General features: G+C 39.5%; 4 protein-coding genes across 7 annotated transcripts; 2 read left to right on the top strand and 2 right to left on the bottom strand.

The window, feature by feature from the left end:
* Positions 1-977: 977 nt before the first annotated feature.
* Positions 978-4,201, top strand: elovl1a (ELOVL fatty acid elongase 1a). Of its 2 annotated transcripts, XM_085139675.1 has the most exons (8): positions 979-1,302; positions 1,871-1,964; positions 2,161-2,351; positions 2,460-2,540; positions 2,690-2,746; positions 2,845-2,950; positions 3,066-3,205; positions 3,332-4,201. In XM_085139675.1, the coding sequence occupies exons 2-8, from the start codon at positions 1,904-1,906 to the stop codon at positions 3,638-3,640; spliced, it is 945 nt and encodes a 314-aa protein (XP_084995801.1). In that variant the 5' UTR covers positions 979-1,302; positions 1,871-1,903; the 3' UTR covers positions 3,641-4,201. The 2 variants fall into 2 exon arrangements, with proteins under 2 accessions (XP_084995803.1, XP_084995801.1); XM_085139677.1 differs by lacking the exon at positions 2,690-2,746 and having other exon boundaries at positions 978-1,302.
* A 1,146-nt stretch (positions 4,202-5,347) lies between these two features.
* cdc20 (cell division cycle 20 homolog) lies at positions 5,348-9,285 on the bottom strand. 2 transcript variants are annotated; one of them, XM_085139670.1, is made up of 11 exons: positions 9,155-9,285; positions 8,587-8,797; positions 8,363-8,502; positions 8,189-8,285; positions 7,982-8,107; positions 7,456-7,652; positions 7,218-7,312; positions 6,880-7,117; positions 6,614-6,739; positions 5,908-6,025; positions 5,348-5,812 (listed from the first exon to the last, which is right to left on the bottom strand). In XM_085139670.1, exons 1-11 carry the CDS (start codon positions 9,260-9,262, stop codon positions 5,634-5,636), a joined length of 1,635 nt encoding a protein of 544 aa, XP_084995796.1. In that variant the 5' UTR covers positions 9,263-9,285; the 3' UTR covers positions 5,348-5,633. The 2 variants fall into 2 exon arrangements, with proteins under 2 accessions (XP_084995796.1, XP_084995797.1); XM_085139671.1 differs by having other exon boundaries at positions 9,150-9,209.
* A 352-nt stretch (positions 9,286-9,637) lies between these two features.
* LOC146497765 (uncharacterized) lies at positions 9,638-16,286 on the bottom strand. 2 transcript variants are annotated; one of them, XM_085139679.1, is made up of 6 exons: positions 15,685-16,286; positions 13,583-13,765; positions 13,234-13,491; positions 11,293-11,385; positions 11,007-11,024; positions 9,638-10,722 (listed from the first exon to the last, which is right to left on the bottom strand). In XM_085139679.1, exons 1-6 carry the CDS (start codon positions 15,749-15,751, stop codon positions 10,649-10,651), a joined length of 693 nt encoding a protein of 230 aa, XP_084995805.1. In that variant the 5' UTR covers positions 15,752-16,286; the 3' UTR covers positions 9,638-10,648. The 2 variants fall into 2 exon arrangements, with proteins under 2 accessions (XP_084995805.1, XP_084995804.1); XM_085139678.1 differs by having other exon boundaries at positions 9,643-10,722; positions 11,293-11,391; positions 15,685-16,279.
* Positions 16,287-20,264: 3,978 nt separating this feature from the next.
* Positions 20,265-26,591, top strand: ppp1r7 (protein phosphatase 1, regulatory (inhibitor) subunit 7). Its single transcript, XM_085139674.1, has 10 exons — positions 20,265-20,397; positions 21,111-21,206; positions 21,385-21,440; positions 21,655-21,720; positions 21,910-22,040; positions 22,143-22,305; positions 22,455-22,571; positions 22,656-22,760; positions 22,871-22,957; positions 23,670-26,591. Exons 1-10 carry the CDS (start codon positions 20,298-20,300, stop codon positions 23,844-23,846), a joined length of 1,098 nt encoding a protein of 365 aa, XP_084995800.1. The 5' UTR covers positions 20,265-20,297; the 3' UTR covers positions 23,847-26,591.
* The last annotated feature ends 438 nt before the right edge of the window (positions 26,592-27,029 follow it).

Below are 27,029 nucleotides of genomic sequence, written 5' to 3'. Positions count from 1 at the left end.
AGTGTCATTGCATAGAGTTCTGCCTGCATGTGAAACTGACAGCGCCCATAAAAGTAGCATGCTTTTAGAAGAAGTCCTTCACTTTTGTAAGAGCCCTGTCTCTGGGTGAAACTGAACTGTTAATATGTTAACAAGATCAGGATGTTACACTTACAATATGGTGCCTACCATGAATGTGAATGGCACATTCAGGAAGCCACCTGTCGAGTTTTAAAGGAGCTCTATCTGAAACTGAAACTGCCCATGTTGGAAAGTCTTTACTTTCTGACACAATGCTTTGCATTTCCAAAAGAATTTCACCTTTTTTTTTTTCACTTTATGTTTTCATGCTTTCACTTGAGTGCACTTAGTGTTAAAGTGTCATGCAATATGTAAACAGACAGCAGTGATTCCCTCTCCCCGCTTCCTTCTTGCCCTCTTTCATGTGCACGGATGCCTTTCATTCCTGCCTGCCTCTCCGTCTAATCTTGTGGTGCCGAGTAAATTTCTAACACTATCCAGGCCTCACGCCTCTGCATTGCCGGTGCTTGGGGAACAGGTAAAACCAGAGGCACCAGAGGGCCTGTCAAATAGCTGCAAGGGTTGGGCAAATCCAAATGTGTCGTTAGGTTTGTAAGTGTATTGTGTGGGTTTCCAACCTTTAACCTAAATCAAGTATGAAGAATGACAATATTACTTTATCCTCATGTACTTCTTTACTTTATTTATTTCATGGCTTTTGGCAATCTGTATTTTTATATCAGTTCACTTTTTTCACACAACTCTGTTTGTTTTCTTGCATTTTAATGAACTTATTAAGCAACAATGGAGGTAGTCGCCTTTGGCTCTAGGTGTCTCATGCAGGGGGCCTTTAACTCTTTCACCCTATCGCCTTCACCACTTATTGATGAGGCAGTCCAATCACAGGCAGTCTCAGTGTGGACAGAGAGGTGGAGCCAAGCACTGAAACAGGGTGTGGTTGTGAAACTACAAAGTAGAGCCATGGGGTTTAAATTGAGCTGAATGAGCCCAGTCCCATAGTTGTCATAGCTCTTCTGTCACTTTTACTCATCTCTCTCGGTTTCTTTATCGGTCTTTCCTTAAAGCATTTTAGCTACTGTTGGTCTATTTTCTGTGTGATTGTGTAAATATCATACATCAGAGGACAGCTGGAGGCTTCAACCCACGGAAAATCCTTTCATGCTTCTGGTTTTTCTGCCTGATCGCTCTCACGGGTGTCGCAGATCTGTTGGATTCACTGGATTGAGTGCTGCCGGCTGTGGCAGAGGAGCTGCTTTCCTCGCATACAGGAGTGCTCAGAGGGTGAGTCACTTGTTACACCTTTTAGCTTTTCACATTTGGCTTCTTGTCAAAACTGAAGAATAAGCTTGATCTAGTTCAAAACAACATAAATGATCTTGTCTCGTTCTACAATTTTACTGCCTGAGCTTCATGATCTGCTCATATTTCATTCACTCATTTGGCCACATGGGCCAAGTTCTTTGCCTCACCTGTTTGACTTGCTCTGTTAGTCCCAATGAGCATTTCATTGTTTAAAACCTGTCATCTGAAATCACATGTTTCACAATTCTGCCCAAAATATCTATGAAGGACTTATTTTAAAAAGTTTGAGCTGTGAAAGAAGTACTTAAATTCGCTCTCTTTTTTTCCTTTTATATCTGTTTGAAAAATTGGACCCGAGGGCACTCAGGGGTGTTTGTTGAGGCTATACAGCTGTCTCCTGTTTGTTCAGTCAGTGAGGGAGCAGGTTGAGCAGTCATATTATTGCTCACCTGCCCAACCAACCTCTTTCAGCTCCACTTCATCTCTTGTTCTCTGACTCTTTGTCTTTTTGTACTGTTTTTTTTTTTTTTTTTTTTTTTTTTCCCAGGTGTTTTGAAAGGGTACAGAGGAAGCAGTCACCATGCTGCGAGAGGCTATAACAAGCGTTGTTGAGTTCCACAGTTATCTACAATCAAGAACTGGTAAGTGTCTTCATTTCTCTCTTCACACCTACAATCTGCTCAAATCAGAACATTTTATTTCGTCATCATCATCAGGTGTGAAACAGCACAAAAGTATGTATGACCTGAAGTGCCGGTGGACCCACCCAGATATTCCAGTATGGAACCATGACGCAATGACTAAAACATGCCTGTGTTTCCTGTATGTGTTTTCCAGATGCCAGAGTCAGAGATTACCCACTGATGCAGAGCCCCGTGCACATGACGACCATCCTCCTGGGTTACGTTGCCTTCTCCGTGTACGTGGGGCCTCGCGTGATGGCAAATCGCAAACCTTTCCACCTCAACACCGCCATGATAATCTACAATGTTTCCATGGTTCTGTTGAATGCCTACATAGTGTATGAGGTAAGACGAAAAGGTATCTGTTTGCTCTCTTTTACTACAGGTGTGATGTCAGTGCTAAAAGCTGCTGGTGTGTTTTTTTTTGTTATTGTTTCTTTTTTAAACACTTAGTTTATGATGTCTGGATGGGCCACCACCTTCACATGGAGATGCGACCTTATTGACCCTTCCACCAGCCCACAGGCTTTTAGGGTAAGTCAGTACATTTTTACAGGGGAGCTTTCATTGTCTCAAGCTAACGTTTTTGTTTTTTTGTTTGGCTTGGGTTTTTTAAATGTAATTTATTTTATTTCTGATTGAGTGTCAGATATCTGACATTACAGCCCTCTTCCTTTCCACAGATGATTTGGGTGGCCTGGCTGTTTTATTTTTCCAAATTCATTGAGCTTCTTGACACAGTAGGTGCATTTTCTTTTTTTTTTTTTTTTAATCTTCCCCTTATTATTTTGGCCTTTTGATCAGTTAACCGTGACTGATCCCATCTGTGCTTTTGCAGGTATTCTTTGTGCTGAGAAAGAAACAAGGTCAGATCACATTTCTTCACGTCTTCCATCACTCCTTTATGCCCTGGACGTGGTGGTGGGGCGTCACCCTGACACCCGGTGAGCTTACTAATGCATGTAATCGCATTGTTTGACAGTGCAAGACCAGCACAACTCTTCTGTGAGATGTTGCATCTGTACATTAACATAATCTTTTATTACCCCCCTTCTTAAGCTGGAGGAATGGGCTCCTTCCATGCCATGGTGAATGCAACAGTCCATGTTATCATGTACACCTACTACGCACTCTCTGCTGCAGGGCCTCGCTTCCACAAATACTTGTGGTGGAAGAAGTACATGACCGCAATCCAGCTTGTATGTTGATTTGTTGTTTTTGTATTTTCCACAGCAACAAATTCAAATAAATGGCATATCTGATTTTTGGCTACAGCTCAACTGTTTTACAAAAACTAATGTTTGTGAGGGGTGGTTCTTTTTCAGACGCAGTTCATTCTGGTCTCCATTCATATCAGCCAATACTACTTCATGGAAACGTGTGACTATCAAGTCCCCCTGTGGATCCACCTGATCTGGATGTATGGGGTCTTATTCTTCCTCCTGTTCTCCCACTTTTGGGTGCAGGCCTACATAAAAGGCAACAGACTTCCCCTCACGCCCGAAAAATCGAAACAGAACGGCTCAACCAGCGAACCGTTCACTGTGGTGGCCAACGGAAAGCACCTTCAGAATGGCAACAGTCACCACTGCACCAACGGCAAAATCTTCATGGGCAAAGTCAAGGAAGTCTAACTCTGTGACCCTGCCTGGAAAATGAGAAGGACTCACAGACTGTTAGTTCGAATTAACACCATTAAATTCAGCATTCATATCTACTGGCATATTGGACTGACATCAATTTCAGTATGCTTCATCTAAACTGCAGTTTCTTTGTAAATCTAGTCTTTTGTGAAAGCACATCCAGTGTTCTTGGGGTGTGAATGGTGATCTCTACCTGCCCACGTTGTGTTTGTAAGTTGTAACTGTGATGAATACTGTATGAAGATTGGTGCTTATTTTTGTCACTGATCGTATTCTTCGACTCGGGCTCGACCCACACTGCTGTTTTTGCTAACATGGGCTTTGTTGCTTGGGAGTACGGCACAGTTTTCACACAAGACTAGAACATGTAAATAACTGCAATTATTTGTTAGCCCCCAAAAAGGAATTTCACTGTAAATGTCAAATATTTAAGTTTGTTTTTTTGTTTTTGTTTTTAATTTATCTTTGAAATAAAACTAAATTTAAAGGTCTGTGTAACTTGAAAAACAGTTATGGTGTGCACTGACCGAAAAGTGTTACACCTAAACTAAATTTCAATTTTAAGAGTTGTGGGAGAGCAATGTTATACTGTATATTACAGTTTTGTGTTGTTTTTAAAGTGCACATACACTGCTGTGCATGTTCATCTGTATTAATCCAGTCTGAGTTTTACAACTCTGTATGGTCTGTTCTCTTTGCACACTGTGCTTTAAGTTAATAGGCTTTCTATGCTGTTGTTTCTGAATTATAACTAAAGAAGTATGAATATACTGAAACCCATCAATGTTTGCTGCTATTGATTACTTTAACGCAGGGGTCCCCAATCCCAGTCCGCAAGGGCCGGTGTCCCTGCAGGTTTTAGATCTCACAATCCCATGATTAGTTCATTACCAGGCCTCTGGAGAACTTCAAGACATGTTGAGAAGGTAATTTATCCATTTAATCCAGCTGTGATGGATCAAGGACCCATCTAAAACCTGCAAGGACACCGGCCCTTATGGACTGGGATTGAGCGCCCCTGTTTTAACGTGTATGTGCCCTCTGAGGAACAGAGGTTGGGCCTTTTATGCTGGTTTTAACTCTTGGTCAATTAAAGATAACATTATGGGACCTTTCTAAAAGCAAATGATTTATAAACACGAGCTTTCATAATCTGTACTCGTAGCTGCAGTTGCACATCCAAAAAAAAAAAAAAGTACATGACAGCAAAAACCCAGCTTATTTTTGCAATATGACGACAAATATTTTAAGGAAATTCTGCATGTGAACCCAATCAGCATTCCTTTTAAATAACTTAAATGCAAGCACTCAGTTCTGTATTCAGAGTGAGCCACCTTGTGGCAATAGTTGGGCATTTGTATTTATATTAAGTGGGGAAAAAAATTCAATGAAATACATCCTCAGGCCTTAGATACTTGAGACACATCTACAAAGTTAGTCACATTTTATCAACCAACACTACAGAATAACAGAGCAGATTCAGCCCATACTAGAAGACGGTAAAATAAAGACAAAATGTGAATCACAGGAGGGAAGTGATCCGTTATAATAAATCAACTTTTGTGATGTAACAAAAGCCAGCTCTAGTCTGACAATGAACAGCAAATTTAGTTCTACATCATAAGCAGGATGTATTTGAAAACAACCCACCAGTAAACTTTAAACTGGTCCTGACAACATGAAGCAACACAAAGGAAAGCAGATGTGGTAAAGTGTTTATTTATAACCCAGGTATACAGAACATCCTGATTAAAAAACTAGGCTATAAATACATTTTAAAAACTTACTGAAAAATCACTAGTACTGTACACACAACAGCAGACCTGCATAAATAAAAATGAGGCCATTAACACTTTAAACCACCAACTGGAGCATCACAGACCAACACCAGGTGGTTTCCTTTATTGTGGATAAATTAAGAAAAAAAAAAAAATATCGCAAATAACTCAAACTCATAACAGATGTAAAATCGCATTGAAGCAAATTATCTGATGGACTGATGAATGACGCTGCTGGTTGATTTCACCATCCTCTCTTTAGCCTTCTTCTTAATGGGATCCATTTCGAAGCTCTTCCACAGGCGAATGGTCTCATCTGCAGCAACAGTAGCAACAGTAGAGCAGTCCGGACTGAGAGTCAAACTCAGAACTCTGTCGTCATGGCCTTAAAGAAAAATAAACAAATTATACCAGGAGAAAGGAGGAACAGCAGGTTCTTAGTTCACTGGATGTGCCTTTATGTGGACGGGACTTGTTTACCGTTGAGCTCTGCGACTTTACTGAGAGAGGGATATTTCCTGACAACAACATTGTTGTGGGCATATCCATGAGCAGAGACCAGCTCCTTGTAGTTGGGTGCAAACACCAGGGATGAGATCTGAAAAGTTGGATTGGATGAGACATGTAGACAAACACATTTTAGTGGGAATGACCATTAAAACTGAACTGTGTGGAACAGGGATGTCAAACAGGTGCAGGGCCAGAACCGGCCAAGCAAAGTCTCCATTTAGGCCCACTGGACAGCTATTGAAAGTGAAAGAATAGATTTTGAACTTGAACCAGCTTTCCCTATTGATAAAGACCTTCCACATCGCCATTTATTCCACACTATAGTAGCTCAATACTATACTTAAATATTAATACAGAAATGTTCATTTTAATCCTCTACAACTATTGAGATCTGTTAACAAAAAGTGGAAATTTTGGGCGAGACCTTTATTTTACAATATAGAAAAACTGTTGAAATTTTATAGTATTTTTCTATTTATTTATAGTATTTTAATAGTATTTTTATTTATAGTATTTTTTTAATACTATATCAAGACAGTTCAGGGGTTAAATGTTTAAACTTCTTTACACTGCCAGAAAACTGAGTTTTACTGATCGGGCCCATTTCAGAACAATGCGAGCTGTATGTGGCCCACAATGTAAAATTAGTTTGACATCCCTGGAAGGATGCAGTTACCTGGGACTGAGTGTCAAGTGAACTGATACAGGAGCCACTGTTTACATTCCAGATACGGATGTGGCGGTCGCTAGTACCACCTCCAGATGCAAGGATATTGGGCTGCCATGGACACCAGGCCAGAGCCTAGAACAATGGAAAAGCATACACAAGTGGCAACGAGAATATTTAAACTTCAGTCTTCATTAAATTTTCATAAGGAGCAGGAAGGGAGAGAAAACGGAAAAGGAGAAAATTAGCATATTGAACTTCTGTTTGCTGCTCACCTTGACTGCTCCCTGATGTTCGCTCCAGCAACGGATCAGCTGGCTGTCGTTGCCAGCGCTGCCCTCCTGTGCACGGGGCCATATGCACACCAAGTTATCATTGCCTCCACTAGCCAAGTATCGCCCATCAGGGGACCACTTGAGGCCGCACACCTCCTGTGTGTGAGCAGTCAGGGTGCCAATGTGATGGTCTGCCACCCTCACATCATGGTGGTGGATGTGTCCTGATCTGGAGCCACTGAAGGGGGTGGTGAAAGAGGAGAACACACACTTGAGTGCAAAAATGGAAAACACCAGCGAGATATCACCACGGTCTTTGGTAGGAGAAACATATTTACCTGGAAACAACATGGTCATTCCAGCTCAGACTTCCAACCCTCGCTGTGTGGCTGGCCATGCTGCGCAAGCGCTTCTGATTTTCAACATCCCACAACTAAATGGAAATCAATACAATTTATAAAACACACACAAAAAAAAAAAAAAAAAAAAAAAAAAAAAAAAAAAAAAAAAAAACACACGTTCTGATATGTCCCATATTCATTTGAACTCAAGTGGCACGATGATCTCCACACGGACCTGAACCTTGCAGTCACTGGTGCCAACAGCTAGGTAGCTTCCCTCTTTAGTCCAGGACAGGGAGCAGATGTAGTCCTCTTCACGCTCCATCTTCATGAGAAGAATGATGTCTCCTTGAGTGGCATCCCACAGGTAAACGCTGTTATGAAGAGCAACAGCGAGAAAATTTCTACTGCTCCAATCAAGTAGATTCAAATCTAGAGGGGGGAGGAAAAAAAAAAGCCTAAAGTAATATTACATGTTAAAGAATTCTTCACTTACCAAACTAGGATGTTTATGCAACACTGAATTCCAGTTGGGTTCCTATTTATTAAACTGGAACATATATAAACTGGAAAACAACTTGGGAATGGTGTTGCTCTGAGATATCGAGCTCTCTCCCTCTCTCTCTCAAATGCTGCAGCGCATTAATGACGGAGTCCATTCTCTGCCTTTCTGTAATTTTGTGGCATCATTTAAAGATTCTTTGCAATTAAATAAAGTCAACTGTATGGAGATGTAAAATCCTCTTAAGTGCCCAACTTACAGAAATCATTTCTAAGATCAGGAGCATCCAAGATCCTGTCAGGAGTTGAAGATATGTATCTGGACTTTTTAATAGAGGCAGGGGTTGCTGTCTGAGTGTAGAGGACTTTTAGGTTGTTTTGGTAGCCTGTAAACAAGACAGAGCGACAATGAATAAGAAGAATTGCCTTCAATACAGCAGATATTTATGAAATGCACATATTTCTACCTTCTGGTGCATTAAGTGGTTTCCCTCCAAGATGGAGGATCTTTGCATCTTCAACGTTGTATCCATTCAGTGACACAGACCACGCTTTCTGGGTTTCCTTCAGACACAGAGAGCCACACTGATTGATATCCTACTTGTACAAATAGAAGCTTAAGTGTTTGTTACACAACTTACTGATGTAACTGATGTGTTTGTGTCCGCTGGCTCATTCTCCTTTGTCAGCAGGAAAGTTGCCACATCCATTTGCTTGCCGTTTCTGGTGGGAATGAAGCGATCACCCCCCATCTTGGATGGGGTCTGTTTCTTGTTTTTGCCTATGACCCATAAAAAAACAAAACTTCCCAGTGGTTAACATTTGCAAAGCTTTCCCCGAGTATAAATGCAGACAAATACACTACCTGGCGTTTTGCTTGGTGTTTTTGATGAGCTCAGGGACACATTAGCAGACTTTCCCGGCGACAAGCCGCTCAGGGCGGATGTGTTTGATGAGCTCGCCTTTCTCTGCCACCTCGCCATGGGAGCGTTTGTGATCGGCATGTCCAGCTTCAAGATGCTGTGGATGTCGTTCTCAAACCCAAACTGTGCCATTTTATCTACGTTTTCATAGACCTGGACATCACAACAGATAAACAGTAAGCCCGTGTCTGATTTGAAACAGTATAAAGGCTTACTGACAGCTACGATGCTCAGTCTAATGCTAGGATAGCATCTGTCAAAAAATGTCTTTATTTAAAAAGTAAGTCTGGTCCGATTGAAAAACTTCGCTATGCTTCTATTCCTGTTTTGAACGTTAGCTTAACGTGACCAAGATAACCGATTGTGTAGCATGAATCCAATGAAAAACGCGTTAGCACCATCGCTTAACCGATTAAAAATGATTTCACGTATAAACAAAACAAACTTAAAACTAGTGATTGAATTTAAAAGTATATTTCTGCAATTTCAAAATCAACACAATGACCTCACCTCGTCGAGAAAACGTGAAATGTAGAGAAGCACAAACTCTTGTCTCTCTCTCGATTTTGAATTTCGTGCGTATGACGCCACGACGTTTAAATGCCACAGAGCGCTCATGCGATTGGTTAGTTCAAGAAGCTGCAGTAAGCTCAGCGCATTGCTATGGTGACGTTTACGAATACGTTAACGTGATTGGTCAATGATACTTTCTTTAACGTATGAAAAGAAACCTCTCCACTTAAATGTGTCGCCCTCTATCTGTAGTTTAGGTCTGCGCTGTATGAATTTAAAGAGCGACACAAAACTAAAGGCCTGTAAGATGCTTTACTTTAAAACACGAGACCGCTATCAAGTATATTTTTCTGTATTTGAAGGCTAGTAAAATAAATAAATAAATATTATAAATAAATTATTATTATAAATAAATATTGGGTTTTATTTTTTTTAAAGAATATAATATTGGTAAATATTAATTTCAGGGAGAGTTTAAATATAAATATTTGCTGAGTGATTAAGCAAAAATCTTCTCATAGTCTGATAATATATTGTGTCTTTGCTCTTTGACTGATGTGTACACGTTGGTTTTCAGTCACCTTGACACACCAGTACACAAGTCTGGACCACAGCTTAAAGGAAGCACCTCAAACAAACATCTTTAGTATTGAACAAATAAAATATTTATTGTTTATTATGCACTATCATTTAGATTTAAAGTCATTTTCTTGTTTGCTTGGAATTTGGTCAATTGATTTACATCGGGGGTGTCCAACTCTACAGTTTTAGATATAACCCTGGGTCAGCATACCTGAATCAAATGATTAGTTCATTACCAGGCCTTTCGAGAACTTCAAGACATATTGAGGAGGTAATTAAGCCATTTAAATCAGCTGTGTTGGATCAAGGACACATCTAAAACCTACAGGACACTGGTCCTTGAGGCCCGGAGTTGGACACCCCTGATTTACATGATCAGGATTTACTTTAAATAAAGTGATAACTCTGACATCACAGGTTAATGTGAATTCCAGATTATACTTTTATTCTGCTCTCCTCTTACCTGACATGCCAACAGAAAAAAACTAAATAAAGCAGTAGGAAATAAAAAAGTAATTTACTTAAATAATCTCATGGCCAAGGAATCCCAACAGTGTTTGGTATAAAAAGACATGCAACTACACTGAAAGCTTTTCAAGTAAAGATGCTGCAGTCACATTTTTAGTTCAAAACAACCAGGATTTGACACTTTGATCATTCTCTCAGTAGCAAAACAACATAACATTTAAATATTCTACATAAAACAGAGTACTGTGCAATTTTAATGCAAAAAACAAAAGCTTATGTTTCACTGGAGGCAGGAATGTTACCTAAAGCTTGAATTACACATCGCAAAGGCCTGCTGACATTCATAGAGCTACGCTATCAGTTTTCATACAGAAATATGCTGGAAATATCATCAGTTTTTTTAGTATTATTGCAGTTGTCAGGTATTGTAACAGAAGACGTCTACACAATTTCCCGATCCTTTTCAGTCATTTCAGTCATATCTCTGTGGTAATGGACAATTGAGCCAATGACACCTGTGGGGAAAGGAAAAACACAGATCATGGTATGTGACATATTACTGAGTTCATGAATATGTGGTTTTAATCTCTAATGATACTTTTTATGCAGAAATTTGCTGACTAGGTAGTTACAGTCATTTAAGACAGACCACATGACTGGGCCACAAACACCTTTGAAAAGCAAAGGGAGTCTGTTTGACTTCACTTAATCTTTAACTTTCTGAATCTTTCACTAGGACTCAGAGCAGAGAAATGCACGAAAATAAAGTGAACACATGAACATGTTGTAGTTTTCTTACCTCCAGGGTGCCTGAAACCTGGATAGCAAGTGTGAAAAAGACAAAACACAGGAACATAGTTTACACTTCTCTTGGGTATAAGAGTCATTAAAATCATGTGACAAGTTAGGGCAGAGATAAAGGTCAGCACATTCTGTTAAATGACAATGTGCAACATTGGACTGCAGTCACCTCTTAAACATGCATCTTGTTGCTACATTAAGCCTGCAGTGAACTGTGAACATAGGATGCACAACTTCATGTGCTGACATCTAAATGGAAAGAAAGCAAAATTCTCAATGCCCACCTTTTATTTTGTAGATAACGATGCTGACCATAATTAGTACACCAAACACAATGAGCGCCAGGACTGGAACCAGAAGATGAAGGTGAAGAATTCCTGGAACTAAGAAAATATGTTAAATTTGTAACCCGACAGTCAACAAAAAAATTTCCGCTCCAAAACACGTATGTCCTGTATGTGAACTCTTGTAACTGCATGAAACAAAGTTGTTTTGTTTAAGTACATGCCCATTTTTCTGTTTTAGCGTCATATATAACTGTGCAAAAGTCTTGAGCTGCCCCTTATTTGTTTGTATCTTGTATTTCAAGCCAGACTCTTGTCTGGTCATTAACAACAGTTCAAGTCCAGGCTTTCAAAGTTTTTCTTTGGACATTGGCTGCTTGACCATTTTCAGACAAATCTGTTGTATTTTTTTATTGTTGTTGTTTGATAAGGCCATGTAACACTGACTTATGAATCATTTAAGCATAAACTTACTTCAAACAATAAACCGGTATTATGTTTGCTTATAGAGCACTTATAACGAACTTAGCAAAGAACCAATTTTAAACTGTGCTTTTAGGCTCTTTGTTACAAGCAGCTGTTCCCATTTCTTTAGCTGATTCTGAACAATGCAAAAGACAACACAGTATGACAGACATAAAATAGTACCGTCTCAGTGAGTGTCTATTTGTAAAACATGCTGGAGGCTCTGTCATGGTTATGGGTTGTATTTCCACAAGTGGTGTTGGAGATCTTGTCAACAATGATGAAATTATAAATGTAGAAATTTTGAGCCACCAACCCTTAAAAAGCATCTTAATGAGACCAGTTTCCATTTCCAGCCTAAAAATGATTCCAAGGGAGTAAAAACACACCTATATAGAAAAACCCACAGCGGTGCACTAGAAGAAGCCCAGAGAACTATTCCTGAATACTACTTAAAGAAATGACCAGAAAGCTTGCCTAAGAGAGTTCAGCGCGTGTTGAAGAATAAAGGTTGTCATACCAAATATTTACTTTCAAGCTTCTTACATTTGGACAAACTGGTTTTGCCTTTTTTTTTTTTTTTTTCGTGCACACTTGCACGTTTGAATAAATCGTTGCACCTACTTCAAATAAATGAGGGGTGGCTCAAAACCTTTGCACAGAACTGTACTACATTCCTTTACTACTACTTTCAAAGAGGCTTTTAAAACTAAATAACTGAAATGATTATGAGATACATTATTACACATTTTCTGCATTTTAAAAAGATTAGCATTAAATAAATACATGTCCTGTTTCTGGATAAGGAATTTCAGCATATCCTCAAATCAAATATGACACAGTAAGGATAAATTTAAACTAACTTTATTGTTTTCTATAGTTGCAGGCTAATCGAAGTCAACTCAGTAACATCGTCTTCTTATTCTTAACAAAGTCTGCCCAACTGTGATGGAAATGTAAGTACTTAAATGTTCATTTTTTAGGTCTGTAATCACTGCAAAGGAGTTAAAGATATCAGCTTAGTGTTTGTTCCAGATAATGACTCACTGTGAACAAAGGAGTCAATCTTGAAGAATAGAGGTGGTCATACCAAATATTGACTTTCAAGCTTGTTAGAAGTGCACAGATTTGTAGAAATGTACATTTCAATAAGTCATGCACTTATTTCCCATTTTCCTAGAAACATATAACAATAAATGAGGGGCGGCTCAAGACTTTTGAAGAGCAGTGTATCATCCAAGTATATGTCATTGAAAATATTTTGTTATTTTTGTATTCAGACATGAATTACTGCATATTATACTTATGGGTTGCTTATAAAAATGTTATTACAGTTATTGTTGGAGAATCTGACAAGTTTAAAAAGGGCAGTCGGAGCAGGAGTAAAAAAGCTTCTCTAAGTTCAACAATTTATTGAACTGATTTTGTTCCGCAGCGCTTAAAGCAGGCAGGAAAACAGCCTGAAGTAAAATATACCTGACTGTTTCTCAGAAAGGTTCAAATGCTTCATCAGCTTGACGCATCCCTCCTGCAGATGGAGTCTCTCTGCTCTTGTTTGCTGCACTTCCTGGTCCCAAACCACTTTGATGGCCACCGCCTCCTGTACGTGGGCTGTCCACATGTCATTCTGGTTGAGAGTCAGGTACAACTGGCCGTCAGCAAACACACGATCTGCCCAGCGCAGCTTAGACCCTTCCCACATGCATTCTCGAGAACGAAGAATGGTGTGGTTACCTGTTGAGAGTTAATGGGTTGTGACCCTGGTGACAACAATCTCACTTACACAAACGTTCAGTTGTAAAACAAGACAATTTGATTTTCTTACTTATTGAAGAGGTCTGGTTGAAACTGATAAGAGATGTTAGGAGTGTGTCATCTAATACGGCTTTGATAACTGCATTGAATTCTGGGCTTTTGCCCATTAAAGGAATTCCATTGAGAAGGGCTTGCTCTTCAACCTGCTGACTTCCTGCCCCCCTCCACTGCTGGATCTGCAGTACGACGGTATCTAATGTAATATGGGCAAAAACAAAAAACAGATGTAAATTTTAAAAACACATAAAGAAAAAAGGAAATGCAATTGTAGCTTTATGTCAAGAGATTTATTCCAAATGACACTTCTTCAGCTGAGAGTCAGAGAGTGGAGACACACACGCTGCAGTTTTTACTTGCAAGGGCGGTCACAGAGCGCTCACATCAGAGTGGGAGCCCTGTGAAGTGTGCTCTGTTACCGCTCTGGTCTTTATTTATATACAAAAGTAATACAATAGTGAATACATCTGTTCATAGACAGAGGAATGTTAGTGCGTATGTATGTGCGTATGCAGGTGTATGTGTGTGTTGTGGGATTCAGAAGGGAGTGAAGATAAGAGTGGTTCAGCTCTTATTATCGCTGTGGGAAGAAACAAAGAAAGAGAACAGAACAAGTTTTTGTAGTGAACAACAGTCTAACACATCAAAAGGTCATCATGCAGTATTCTATCATATGCTAACTTATATCATTAAAAGCTTATACTGACTACTAAGTACAATTTTCTATTGACACTTTATTTATTTATTGTTGTATTTTATGGAGACAGCGTGAGAGATAGAACCACACACAATAATTATCATATTATCATGTGAGTATTATTAACAGCAAGCTTTAGTTTCCTATGGACACGTGTCACATGGTGTCACAGGAGATGAAAATGTGTGAGCTATGAGGAAAAAAGTTTTTTCATTGGTAATATGAAAATCTACTGTAGTATACTAATCTTTTTGTGTTATTGTAGAGTCATATAACCTTGTATTGGGGTGGGTGGAGGGGCAGGCTTTAGCGCTCAAACAAAGATAGTGCTTTGTTTGACTAATATATTGCTTTAAGGTTTGGAGATGATCCAATGAGCAAACTGTAAATGGGTGCTAAAAAGGAAGATGAAAGTCAAATGCTTAGCCAGCCTAGGTACTCGTGTCCCACAAGTATATTGTTGCGAAGTGTGAAGACAATCCATAAGAAATTGTGGGTAATGTGAAGTTTTTGCTGAACCTTGATCTTGACCCAATTTTCACCTAAATAAGATCTCGAGCTGTTTTTGGTATCTACCATCACACAAAATCTGAAAATGATATCCTAAAAAACTGTGGAGCACTAGACTGCAAACACAACCAATTGCATAATCCCTCCCTTAGAGAGAGAATAACCAAATCACACTGCACTGATGTATCTAACTTTCACTTCACAAAAGCAAAACTGAAAGCAAAAGCTAATAGCCTTTCTAGTAAATATTTTGCATTTACCATACTCCTGCTTACTGGAGCAGGATAGACATTTTATGTTAATCACATGGTGTGAAATAACAGTAAGATGAGGTGATTTCTACATTCTGTCACACAGTGTTTATAGTTGATTAAATAACCAACACTAAAGTGTAGCTCTTTGAAATACTTTGCAGCGTCACATCCCTCGGTATATTTTGATTGTTTTTCTTCTCTCCCTCTCTTTATATATATGCATATTTTAAAATTCACTGCATTTGTCAAATTGATGCAATAAAAGAATCATGTACTGTGCAAGTTGCCTGTTTTGTATCTGTATAACTTTATACAATTCAACATAAGACGCCCACAGATAACTTTTGTTTGGTTGTTTGTTTGTTCGCTCGTTTCAGTTTCTGATTACATGGCCAGACATTGTTTTATATTCCTAGGAGTCCTGCACATACAAATAAAACGACCTGTGAAAGAATTAAATCCAGTCAAATCCACCACCCGAAGATTAAAGAGAATAACAGAAAAGGGGTGGATTCATGCACTGTTTGAAGCTGCTGAAAGCCGTCCCTGCTGTTCTGTCAAAAGAAATTAAGCAATCCTATACATTTTATTTATTTATTTATTTAATGAATTACAGTGAAACCATATAATTTTTTTTAAAGACGTGATTCCTACCTGCATCGACAGGAAGACTCCGGCATACGTGAAATGATAGGATCAAAACAAAGCGCAATGAATACATTTCTACACGCGTACAGGACTGTACTGGAGCTCGGTGTCAGATTCAGTATTGTTCATCCGTCAAAGGATGACCAGTACATCAGGCTTTAACAGAAACTACTCAACAGACACAACGACAGCAATAGTCGGATAGACCCGATCCTATAGGCTTTTACGTTTCGGTTCACCTGACTTCAGGCTTCCGCCCTGCTTTCTCTCTTGGCTGTCCGGTGAGGTGGAGTTGTTGTTGGTGTGTGTGTGTGGTGGTGGTGGTGCGGGGAGCGTGGGGGCAGCCAAAGGTAATTTAAGGTAGCTTTCAAAACAGCGAAGTTAAGAAGTCAGAGCAAAGGACTCGACTGATAATTCAAAACAGCGCTGCGTAACCATGGAAACCGTAAATAATTAAAATCAGAGCCATCACGTTATCTTTTTTTCATTTTTTCCATTTGTATGTAAACATTGTAACTCAACGCATTTATAGATTCATAATTGTCAAAGGTTTCCGGACTGTCTCCTAATTTAAATCCACCGGTAAGTACCGTCACCGCGCCTATCACGTGACGAATTCTGAACCCTGACACGACTCTGACTTATTCAAGGGCTCTAGTTCGACTACCACCTGTATGTTTCTATTACTTTATTCTACCCTGCTTGTGTTTCTACGACAGGTATGCACTGACTTGCAGGTTCATTAGGTACACGTTTTCGAATCAGCCAATCGGACTGCAGTAACTCCGTGCATGTAGAGCTGATCAAGAAGATCTGCTTAAATTCAAACTGAACATCGGAATGATGAAGAAATCTGATTTAAGTGACTTTGAGCATGGTTGTTGGTGCCAGACCTGCTCTGACCAGCAGTTTTCTATGGAGAAATGTCTTGTTAATGCCGCAAGACCGCTTCGAACTGGTAGGAAGGCAACAGTAACTGAAAAACTATTCATGACCAAGGTATGCAGACAGGCATCTCTGAGCGCACAGCATGAACCTAGAAGCAGATGGACTAGAACAGCAGAAGACTGCAGCAGGTGTCACTCCTGTCAGCTAAGAACAGGAAAAGGAAAAGGTTTCCAGCACTTTGCTGAATCTATGCCAGGAAGAATCGATGTAGTTCTGAAGGGGAAAGGGGCTCCAACACTGCACTAGATATGTGTACCTAATACAGTGGCCAGTGAGTGTAGTTTTGGGGGAGACGAGCTAAATTTAAGGTGTTTATAGAGGGATAACTCTGAGCCTGATATCCCTGAGAGCAGATTTCACCCTCAAATCCTGCAGTCAGTCCAGTTTAACACAGCTGCTGGCTGCTGTCAGAGATGTGTTGAAAGTGTAAACAATGAAACTCATTTTATATGCTTAAATTGACTTTACGTATAGCACTTTTCTACTCTGTGTGGGCACTCAGAGCATCTTCTTACTACAAGTGTTATTCAGCCATACACACAAACATTTGTACGTGTGCTGCTTTCTATGTCTAAGAACTTTGCCTAACATTCGCACACACATACTTCAATGGATGCATCTGGGGCAACTTGGGATTTAATATCTTGCCCAAGGATACTTTGACATACATGCTGGAGGAGCCTGACCTTCCAATTAGCAATCTGATCTGATTGTGGATTATGGAGTCAGTCCGCTTAACTTCAGGCTGGGTTGTGATATCTCTGAGTTATCGAGTTTTACCCTCAAGAGAGGAAATTCAAAACAAAGTCAAAACAAATCAGCAGACTGAAGCTACCACAGGAGGAAAAAAAAGATGTCTGCGCTTACTACTAAAATACATTTACTCCTCTTTGTATCATGGAATAACGAGGGACCAGACAGATCCTCATCGGGCCATTAAATTGTTCTCTGCCAATTTAGCCTCTGGGGGAGAGTGCATAAGAATTGCTGTAGTACAAACAGTTAACACAATACTTTAGCAGATTACAGTATGCATAGTCTTTAATCTTAAATTTCTTTTTTTTTTTTAATCCTTTGTGCTGGTGTACCAAGGAAAAAATGACTTATGGACCCACCTGTATATTGTATATTCTGCGGTTTATATGTTTGCTGTGCCTTCAACTTTCAGACAAATGTTCTAATTTTGTCATTACTCTTCTGAAGAGTTAATATTTACATTTGTGTCTTGAGTTGACTGGTCAATGATTCTGGGAGGTGCAGCTTAGAAACATATTTAGCTGCTAGCTAAGCATGAAAACAACCTTTATTCTCCTATCCTGGCAGCCACACCTCTGCTTACCCCCGATAACATGTCAAGTAAGAATTGTATGTTCCTTTTTAAAAAAAATCATATCTAACACGTTACACAATCACACTCATGTTGTCATAACAGAAACACATTGATTAGACACCATGGGCTCAAATCGGCAGTGTCTGTTTGTTATGTTTTTAGAAACAACTATCTGGATGCTGATGTTGTAATCAGGTCTTTTGTGGACGACAGCAGTGCCTCAGTCTTATGCAAGGGAATTCTTAAGATGGGCGGTACGCAGCACGCATGGGAAGTGGTCGTATAAACAACCTGCCGTGGTACTGCAGGAAATGTAACAGAGGCAGGGCTGTTTTATGTTACATCAGACAGAATTACTTCAAGCACCCTTTTCACCTTGTATATGTAAAGTGGTTATGCTGCTCACTTTAAATTGTCATCTCTCCTTCTTTTGAGTCATTAATGTGCTACATAAACATCAACAGTTTTACAGTCTGCGCCAAATAATTGCTTAAAACGCTAATAAAATAACAGACCTTCCAATCACAAGATATTCAATTCAGTTCTATTCAGTTTTATTTATACAGCACCAAATCACAACAACAGTTGCCTCAACCTGCCTTATATTGTAAGGTAAAGACTCTACAATAACACAGCAAAAAAAAAACCAACAATAAAATCTGATGATGATCAATCAGATGACCCCATATGAGCTAGCAGCTGGTGACATTGGGAAGGAAACACTCGTTTTTAACAGGAAGAAACTACCAGCTGAACCAGGGGGGCAGCGGTCTGCTGTGACTGGTTGGGGGTACACAGGGTAGACAGATAAAAGAGTTGAGTAAAGCAGAAATGCTCAATGCATCAGGGGATATGCATCTGGACTTATTTTGCAGTATGCAACCTTGCAGTGGAGAGGATCCTGATAGTCATACACTTTGACCTCACTGGCGCACATGATGGCAAGGTGGGGTAATATCTCACAAAGGAGTCTTGGCACTTTCATGACACTTGCCGTGATTCAGAATCGTGGCTCATATGACTTTTAACTAATTACATGATGACAGGGTGTGTGAGTGACTCAGAACCACCTCCAACAGGACTATCCCATCTGGGACTCTCCTACTAGAAATGAAACATCTTCATAAATCAAAAAGAAATCCAGGTGCCTTCATTTCAAGCACTTAAGGCTACCAGGAGCTGGATGACTAAGAACCTACAAAGACATACAGTGCCCTAAAAAAGTATGTTTCTTTACATTCTTTGTTTCTTTTCTTTTTTTTCTCTTTTTTTCCTGCATATTTGTCACACTTAAAAAGTTAAGATCATAGAACAAATTTCAATATTAGATAGATATAACCAGAGTAAATACAAAATTAAGTTTTTAAATGATCTCATTTATTAAGGGAAAAATGCTATCCAAGCCTACCCAGCCCTGTGTGAGAAACTAACTGCACCCTTAACTGTAACTGAATTAACACTTTTTTTTTTTGAAAAGTGAGCTCAATTTCACTACATACCGAGGCCTGATTGATGCCAGACCTGCTGAATTGAGAATATACTCAGACAGACCCTGTCAGACAAAGTGAAGTAGGATAAGATTTCAAAAAGCAACACACTGTGTCACACTCAAGGAAAACATCTTTAATACAGTTATTGGTTGCAATCTAAAGAAACAGCTGACAAACAAAGCTAATAACATCTATCAGTCTGAAAGGGGTTACAGTGCTCAAATTAACCAACATGTTAGGTGTCGGTGCTGCTGCAGAACAGTAGTAACAACTACCAGACCTCACAGTCATAGCTGTGCTGCTGCTGCAACCACCAGCTGTGGAGAAGGAGGAAGCCACAGAGAAAGATGAGATTAATGTGGTAAGAAAATAGATGAAGGGACGTAGGATTCAAGGATTCAGATGAAATGAATGGCTGCTTTGATCATGAGTCATTGCTAATAGTTTTTAAATGTGTAGCTTTTAATTGTCCCATGCTGCAGGGCAACTAAGAACTAACCCTACAACAACTGTACCAACCTGATGCCCGGCCCAATTTTTTTTGTCCCAGTCCAGCTCTAACTGCATGTATAACATCTGCTGAACAGATTTTTTAAAAAGTAAAAAAAAAAAAATGCACTGTGCAGTCTAGCAGATTTATATTCAGGTGTACCGTGTGAAATCCAATAAGTTACAGAATAAGAGAGGAAATAAAAACAGCTTGCATTTGAAATTATATACTGAATAATGCAAGTTCAGCAACGGTACTTTCTTGTCAACTAGTGTTACATTTATGTCCTGAGTTACATAAACCTTACCGTATAATTTGTTGATGCTCGTTTCCAGCGGCCTTCAGCGCCCCCTTGTGGCTGATGTCAGCGTATGCCTCCGCTGGATTGGCTGCGCGGTTGTCAGGAGTGTTTACAGGAAACATGGCTTCCCTGTCTGTTGGAGAGCTTCAAGAAATGGAAGGTGAGTAGCCACATTTTCAAGGGTGCAGCCGTGTTGTGATCGTTATAGCTTGGTAGCCTGGCGGCCATTTGGATAAAAGAGTCTTGTTTCATCTGAGCACGCTCCTTGATGTTTTTCTCTTGTGACTAACCAAACCTTCATCCTTGCTTTGCTAGCTAACAGGCTAATAACAAGACGCTAGCTGACGATATTAATTTAACGTCAGTTCATGCTATCTTTATAAAGGCCATCTACAGCGGCGTTTCAGGGTGTGTTGAGTACCCCATAGTCATAGACATTTATTTTTTTTCCCGTCCATGTAACATGTTTCAGATTCAGCTCGTAAAAGCTGCTAGCTGTGATACAGTCAGCAACCTAGCTGGCTAACGTGCTTAGCAATGTGTCGCCTGTGTGTTCAGTAGGTAACGCGCGTTCAAACTGATTTTAATTTCTGAATTTAATTCATTTTATTTAATGAAAATAAAGCTGGGACACATCCCGCAACATTTAATACTCGTAGGTAAAATCCGTTGTAGTGCTTTCACATTTTTCCACAATTTGAGCGCGTTGCAGAGCACAGAAATGTGCACTATCACGATCTTGTGATAGTGGAGACAGAGGGTGGCTGCTCCAGATAAACCTGGGCTTGGCATCATCCAAATGTGTGTGTAACCAGTCGGAAGCTGTGAATCTTTGTTGAGGTTTTGAGGCTCTCTTCTGTCTGCGTATTGTAGTGGACCGGAGGGGAGAGTCTGAGGAGTCTGGTGACGATGAAACCAGGAGGAAGAGCATCAATGGCGATGTGGACCCTAATCAGCCCACTGCTACAAGTAGGTCATCTTCACCTCCTACCCAGCCACAGAGAATGTGCTTTATTTTACAAATTAGGCATGCTGCTTGTGTTATTTTCTCACAAATACTTTCTTAGATAAAATCTTTATGTGACAATATGTTTGTGATTGCAGTGGAGCTTTAATTTGATTTCATTTATTCTTGCTCATATTAAAGGTAAAGAAGAGTCTCCTGTTGACATGGACACCATAACTTTGGACCCTGAGGAAGAGGTCAGTTTAAGTTTTGAAGAAATTGCCTTTCATCTCTGATGACTTGTTTTGTTTGGAGTTTAAGAAAGTGAAGATTATAGTGTTAGAGTTCATATTAACAGTGTTTTTTGGGATTTACAAACTTCTGTGTGTAAATCTGTATACAGGTGCTGTGCCATAATGGCTAGTAACCACAGACTGCTTAATCTCTTATGGTGTCTATATTTCTTCCTAGGATGTCGATCTTGTTCACTGTCGTATTGGAAAGATTGAAGGACTGGAGGTGCTACAGAAGGCTAAAGTAAGAATTATTTAGGTGATGCTGTTGGCAGCAGTGTCATTGGCGTCTGAGGCATTTTATTAGCATTTTGGATTCATCTGCATTTTTTTTTTAAAATATTCATCTCTAAAATAAGGACCTGTTACGTGCGCTTTAATTCTGCTCTTGACGGTATCCTCTGTTATTTTTGCCTCTCCTCTCTTCACGCAGACGCTCTCCTTACGGCAGAACCTCATCAAAAAGATAGAAAACCTCGACAGTTTGAGTGCCCTGCGAGAACTAGATTTCTATGATAATCAGATCCGCAAACTGGAGAACCTGCACAACCTCACAGAGTTGGAGTAAGTGTGACAAAACTGTGATTCTTATGTAAGCCTGAACAAAGGTCTCACATATCAAGGTGTATTTATTCTGAGAGGGACTGTTGTTTTGCCAACCCACAGGCAGCTTGACGTGTCATTTAACGTTTTGAGGAAGGTGGAGGGTTTGGAGCAGTTGACTCGGCTGAAGAAACTTTTTCTGCTTCACAACAAAATTAGCAGCATTGCGAATCTGGAGCACCTCACAGGTCTGGAGATGCTGGAGCTCGGCTCCAATCGCATTAGGGTGAGATACGAAGGGACTGTGCTGCACTGAGAAGTTGTTTTGAACTCCTTATGTAAATAATGGGTTTTGTTTGCAAAATATAAATGAAGATTTGTTGGAAAATGTAAGTTGTGATGTGAAGTTTTGTCTTAATCTTGTTGTGTTCACAGGTCATTGAAAACCTGGATCCACTTACATCTGTGCAAAGTTTGTTTCTTGGCACTAATAAAATAACAAGGCTTCAGAATCTGGACGCTTTACACAACCTCACTGTTTTAAGCATCCAGGTATCATCACGCATATTCATCACTTGATTACAGTTGCACACGCTCCAGACAACAGATAATCATTGGGTTTGCATTTACTTGCAGAGCAATCGGATAACGAAAATTGAGGGGCTTCAGAACCTCATCAACCTGAGGGAGCTCTATCTGAGCCACAATGGCGTTGAGGTCATTGAGGGGTTAGAAAACAATGTGAGTTATAAACTTTAAGGCACACATTTCCAAAACACATAAAAGAAAATAGGGTTCCATACTGTTGAATTGTGCAAACATGTAACAGCAATGTTTGTTTTTCCGAACAGAAAAAACTCACCACCCTCGACATCGCAGCCAATCGAGTAAAGAAAATAGAAAACATCAGCCACCTGACGGAGCTGCAGGAGTTCTGGGTACAAATAGTTTGTTTGACATGTTGTTTAATGTACAGCCTCAGTACAGACAGCCCATTTTTCACTGCTGACAGTTTGACAGAAGAAGAAAAGTTTCTTAGAACATTAACAAAATTTAACGTCGGCGTGCTTTAAAAGGCAACCATCATCAAATAATTAATTACACCTTTGCTTGTTAATAAAAATGATGACATTGTTGGTAGGGAACTGATAGAAGAGATCCTGCTGAGGTGGAGGTATGCGCTGGAGAAAAGAGGAATGAGACACCTGGGAGATGGGTAGAAAAGTGAAAATGCAAGGAGTAGAGGCAGTGAAGGTGGATGGGTTTAATTCCCCTGGGTCAGTTATTCAAAACAGTGCGCAGAGAGGTGAAGAAGAGAGTGGAGGCAGGGTGGGTGGATGTAATGAAGGCGGACATACAGAGGGCTGGTTGGACAGAGAGCAAAAATGACAAAATAAATGACAGAAAATTCAAAGTAAGACATAATTAGTTGAAGTACCCGTGTATTTGTATCGCATGATTTTTTTTTTTGTTGAGCAGCACATTTAAAATGAAACTTTCTTAAAAGTCAATTTTTGTTGCTACGTTCAGTGTGTTGCTCTTTAAACAGTGGGTCAGTACAAAAAGTTTCAAAGTGTAGTTCTTATATTGTTATGAGTTAAACTGATGGTGCACCCTCACTGCTCGTGTTGTTTTGTAATATCTCCTCAGATGAATGATAATCAGATAGATAACTGGTCTGACCTTGATGAGTTGAAGAACGCCACTTCTCTGGAGACGGTCTACCTTGAAAGAAACCCTCTACAGAAGGATCCACAGTACCGGCGAAAGATCATGCTGGCGCTGCCCAGCGTACGCCAGATCGACGCCACCTTTATCCGCTTCTAAGCTGCAGCGTACGATTTACCTGCCAGCTTCACAGTGTTCTCCCTCACCTCCCTGCCTGTCCTGCCTACACAAACAACAACCTTTCGAATCACATTGGCCTCACTCGATTATATAGCTGCGTCACACATTCCAACATATAGCACACCCACTGCTCACTCAACATACATGTATGCATGTATGCACTCATTCGAACCTTGAATCTGTACTTTTGTGTGGAAGCTTTTATTTATTAAGGTGGACCTGTGAAAATGAAAAACTACCGTACACTCATTTCCACATTTTTTTTTCCTCTGCACTTTTCCCCCCCTTGTGTTGTTTTGCATTTGGGATGTGCCGTTTTCATTCATGAAGTGGAGGAAATTATGAAATCAGTCTTATTTATCACACTATTGAAGTTTCACTGTTATTATAGCAGAGGAATTCTTAACATTGGAGGCATTCTTGTATATTTAAGGGATTTTGTGAGTTTACGTCTTTCATTTGGGTGGAGAAAGGCTGGGGTTTTTTTTGGGGGGGGGGGGGGAGGGTTGTTGAGACACATTAAGTAAAAGAACAATTCAGCATTAAAGGGAAAGTCTATAACATAATAGAGGGCTGCTTATGTTAAACCTTAGGCTATAGCTCACCATTGCATTCGGCTTCAGCAAGCTTCAAAACTGTTCCAAACTCAGTACCAACTGTGACAGTTTGAGAAGCCTCTAAAACGAAGCTCACGGTGCCATAATGACATCATGCTGACTCAGAGCAGCGCAGTAAAGGTGCAGTTTCATCAGTCCTTTTTAAGGAAAGCGGATCCTTTACGGCTTGATTTACCATTTTAATAAACTGGTTCTGTTACTGACAGAAGGGGGATTTTTTTTTTTTTTTTTTTTGATGTCCAGCAGCCTTGTCTGTTCCTTGTTCAGAGATTTTACAGCTTATAGATCCATTTGCTGATTAACAAGAGACCTCTGCAGTAAAATAAAACTCATGAGAATGTAAGAACAATTAATGTGTCCACAATGATGGTTTTGTAATCAGTGGTGCCGTCACTTTTTTAGTTTATTTTTATTTTTTTTAGCCTTTAATGGATCACTGATTACTATGACAGAGTATTAGGGCCACATTGAGAAAAAACAAAAACATTGTTGCTCATTTTGAGAATAAAGATGAAATTTCGAGATTAAAGGCGAAATGTGGAGATTACCGTTGTTGTTTTGAGACCAACTGCCACGGTTGCACTACCCTCTAAAAAATGCCTTGTTTACATGAGTTAGTGAAACAAATTGTGATCAAACATGCATCCTCTTTATTGGACGAGAGTGTAACCACTGGTAACCTCACATCTGTCCACTGCCAGTCGTTTCATGTTGTACAAATCAGTTCTTCTGAGTTTGTGTGTTTCTGTATAAACTTTTCAACGTCCTTAAAAGAGAAATCATTTCCTTCCTTGTTACTCGATTTTACTAACTCAGGGGGTATAAAAACCATGATAGTTTGTCTGGAAGCAACAACTGTAACCTCCACATTTTGACTTTTTTTCAAAATTACTGATAATATTTTTTTCTTAATGTGGCTGTAATACTTCATAGATTACAGCTTGGTGATTTCTTTGGCTAAAAAAATGCTCATAAAGTTTATTTGAACCGATAAAATCTAAATGTAGATTTTTCCTTCATTTACATTCTACTGGCTGGTTTGATCTCATGATAACTAATGTAAGATAGACTATTAATGCTGCTGGTACAGACAGTCTTTATAAACTACTAAACTACATTCAGCAGATGTGTGAAGACACTGCATTGATTCATTTGGCATTTAGGATGGCTTCCCAAAAAAAAAAAGAATTTCTGTGTATTTATTGACGACATTTAATACAGGATTTTCTCAGATCAAACAATACAATGACTGCCTGGAACCAAAGTTAATAGATTACTCTTTGGGTTTCCTGTACATAGTGCTCCTGTGTATGATTGAGTACACTTGGTTTTATCCCTGGTACAATTAAAATGCGATGCATCTTTTATATGAAATATGAACTCCCCACCTCAGGGCTTTTAAGTTCACACATGAATACAGTAGAGAAGCATCAAATTTATGTGCATTAAATGAGAAGTGCTAAACTAAGTGCTCCCTTTGCACTCATAATTATAACCTGATTTTATTTGGATTCACTGGAAACCTTTGAATCGTTAAAAGTACCCTGAGTTGGCATTTAAATCTCCCACTGTAGCCTAAAACCCACGCTGAAATGTTGGTTTCTATCGTACAACAACTGTTTATTATGCTTATGATCACAGCCTTTTTAAATCCAGTTGCTTGTGATCGTGAGCATAAATTAACAGTAGAACAATTATCAGACTATCAGCACTGATGTTTTTGCTTAATTGAAATGAATGTAATGTTATTTTTATATTCAGCTTGACTGAAACTGGCCAGTGGGATTGAAAGTATCACGTTGTGTATTTGTAAATAGAGTTTGGACATGCCATGATGTAGAAAGTCAGTTCCACCATCACCTTCCCTTTGTAAAGTGATATTCTTTTTCCTCTTGTTTTGTTTTCACCCGGCAGCACAACAGATTTGTGCGAGATACTTAAGATACTTAAGATGACATGACTCTGACTGGTCACTGAGGGAGCAGCTGTTCAGATTGCTGTTTGCTCCTTGTTGTTAGGACTGAGTCTTCAGGTTTTGGGCTTGGTTGATGCCGTTTTCAAACTGAATGTATGATGCAAATAACAATAAAATGACACTACTTAAGAAGTGGGTTTGTTTCGTTTTAATTTCAAAGACAAAGAATCTCATAAAGCACAGTGTGAAACTTGATTCACCGTCAAATGATTATGTAGCTGGGTATTAAAGGATCCTTTATTATGACAGCTGCTTAATGAATTTGATTTGCTACATTACCAGCCAAAACAATAACAACACACTCTATGAAACCCCGCAGCTCATCATCTGTCTGAAACAAGCTGTTTTAGCTGAATGGCCATTTAAGCCAAACTTTGGGTCTCCTGTGTATTAGAACTTGTCCTATTGGCTGCCCCCAGCAAACAGATGGTTTAAATCACAGGTGGGTGGGGCTTGCTATGCTCACATTTTAGGGGACATCAATCACGAGTCATCATAGAGACTCAAGAACAGGAAAATATATAAAGGGTGTGATGTGGAGCATAAAGTCTGGCCTCATAGGGACTGCTT

The sequence above is a fragment of the Neolamprologus multifasciatus genome, chromosome 18, assembly GCF_963576455.1.
Source record: "Neolamprologus multifasciatus chromosome 18, fNeoMul1.2, whole genome shotgun sequence".
In the NCBI taxonomy this organism is placed as follows: domain Eukaryota; kingdom Metazoa; phylum Chordata; class Actinopteri; order Cichliformes; family Cichlidae; genus Neolamprologus; species Neolamprologus multifasciatus.
This window is presented reverse-complemented; position numbering and strand designations above follow the sequence as displayed.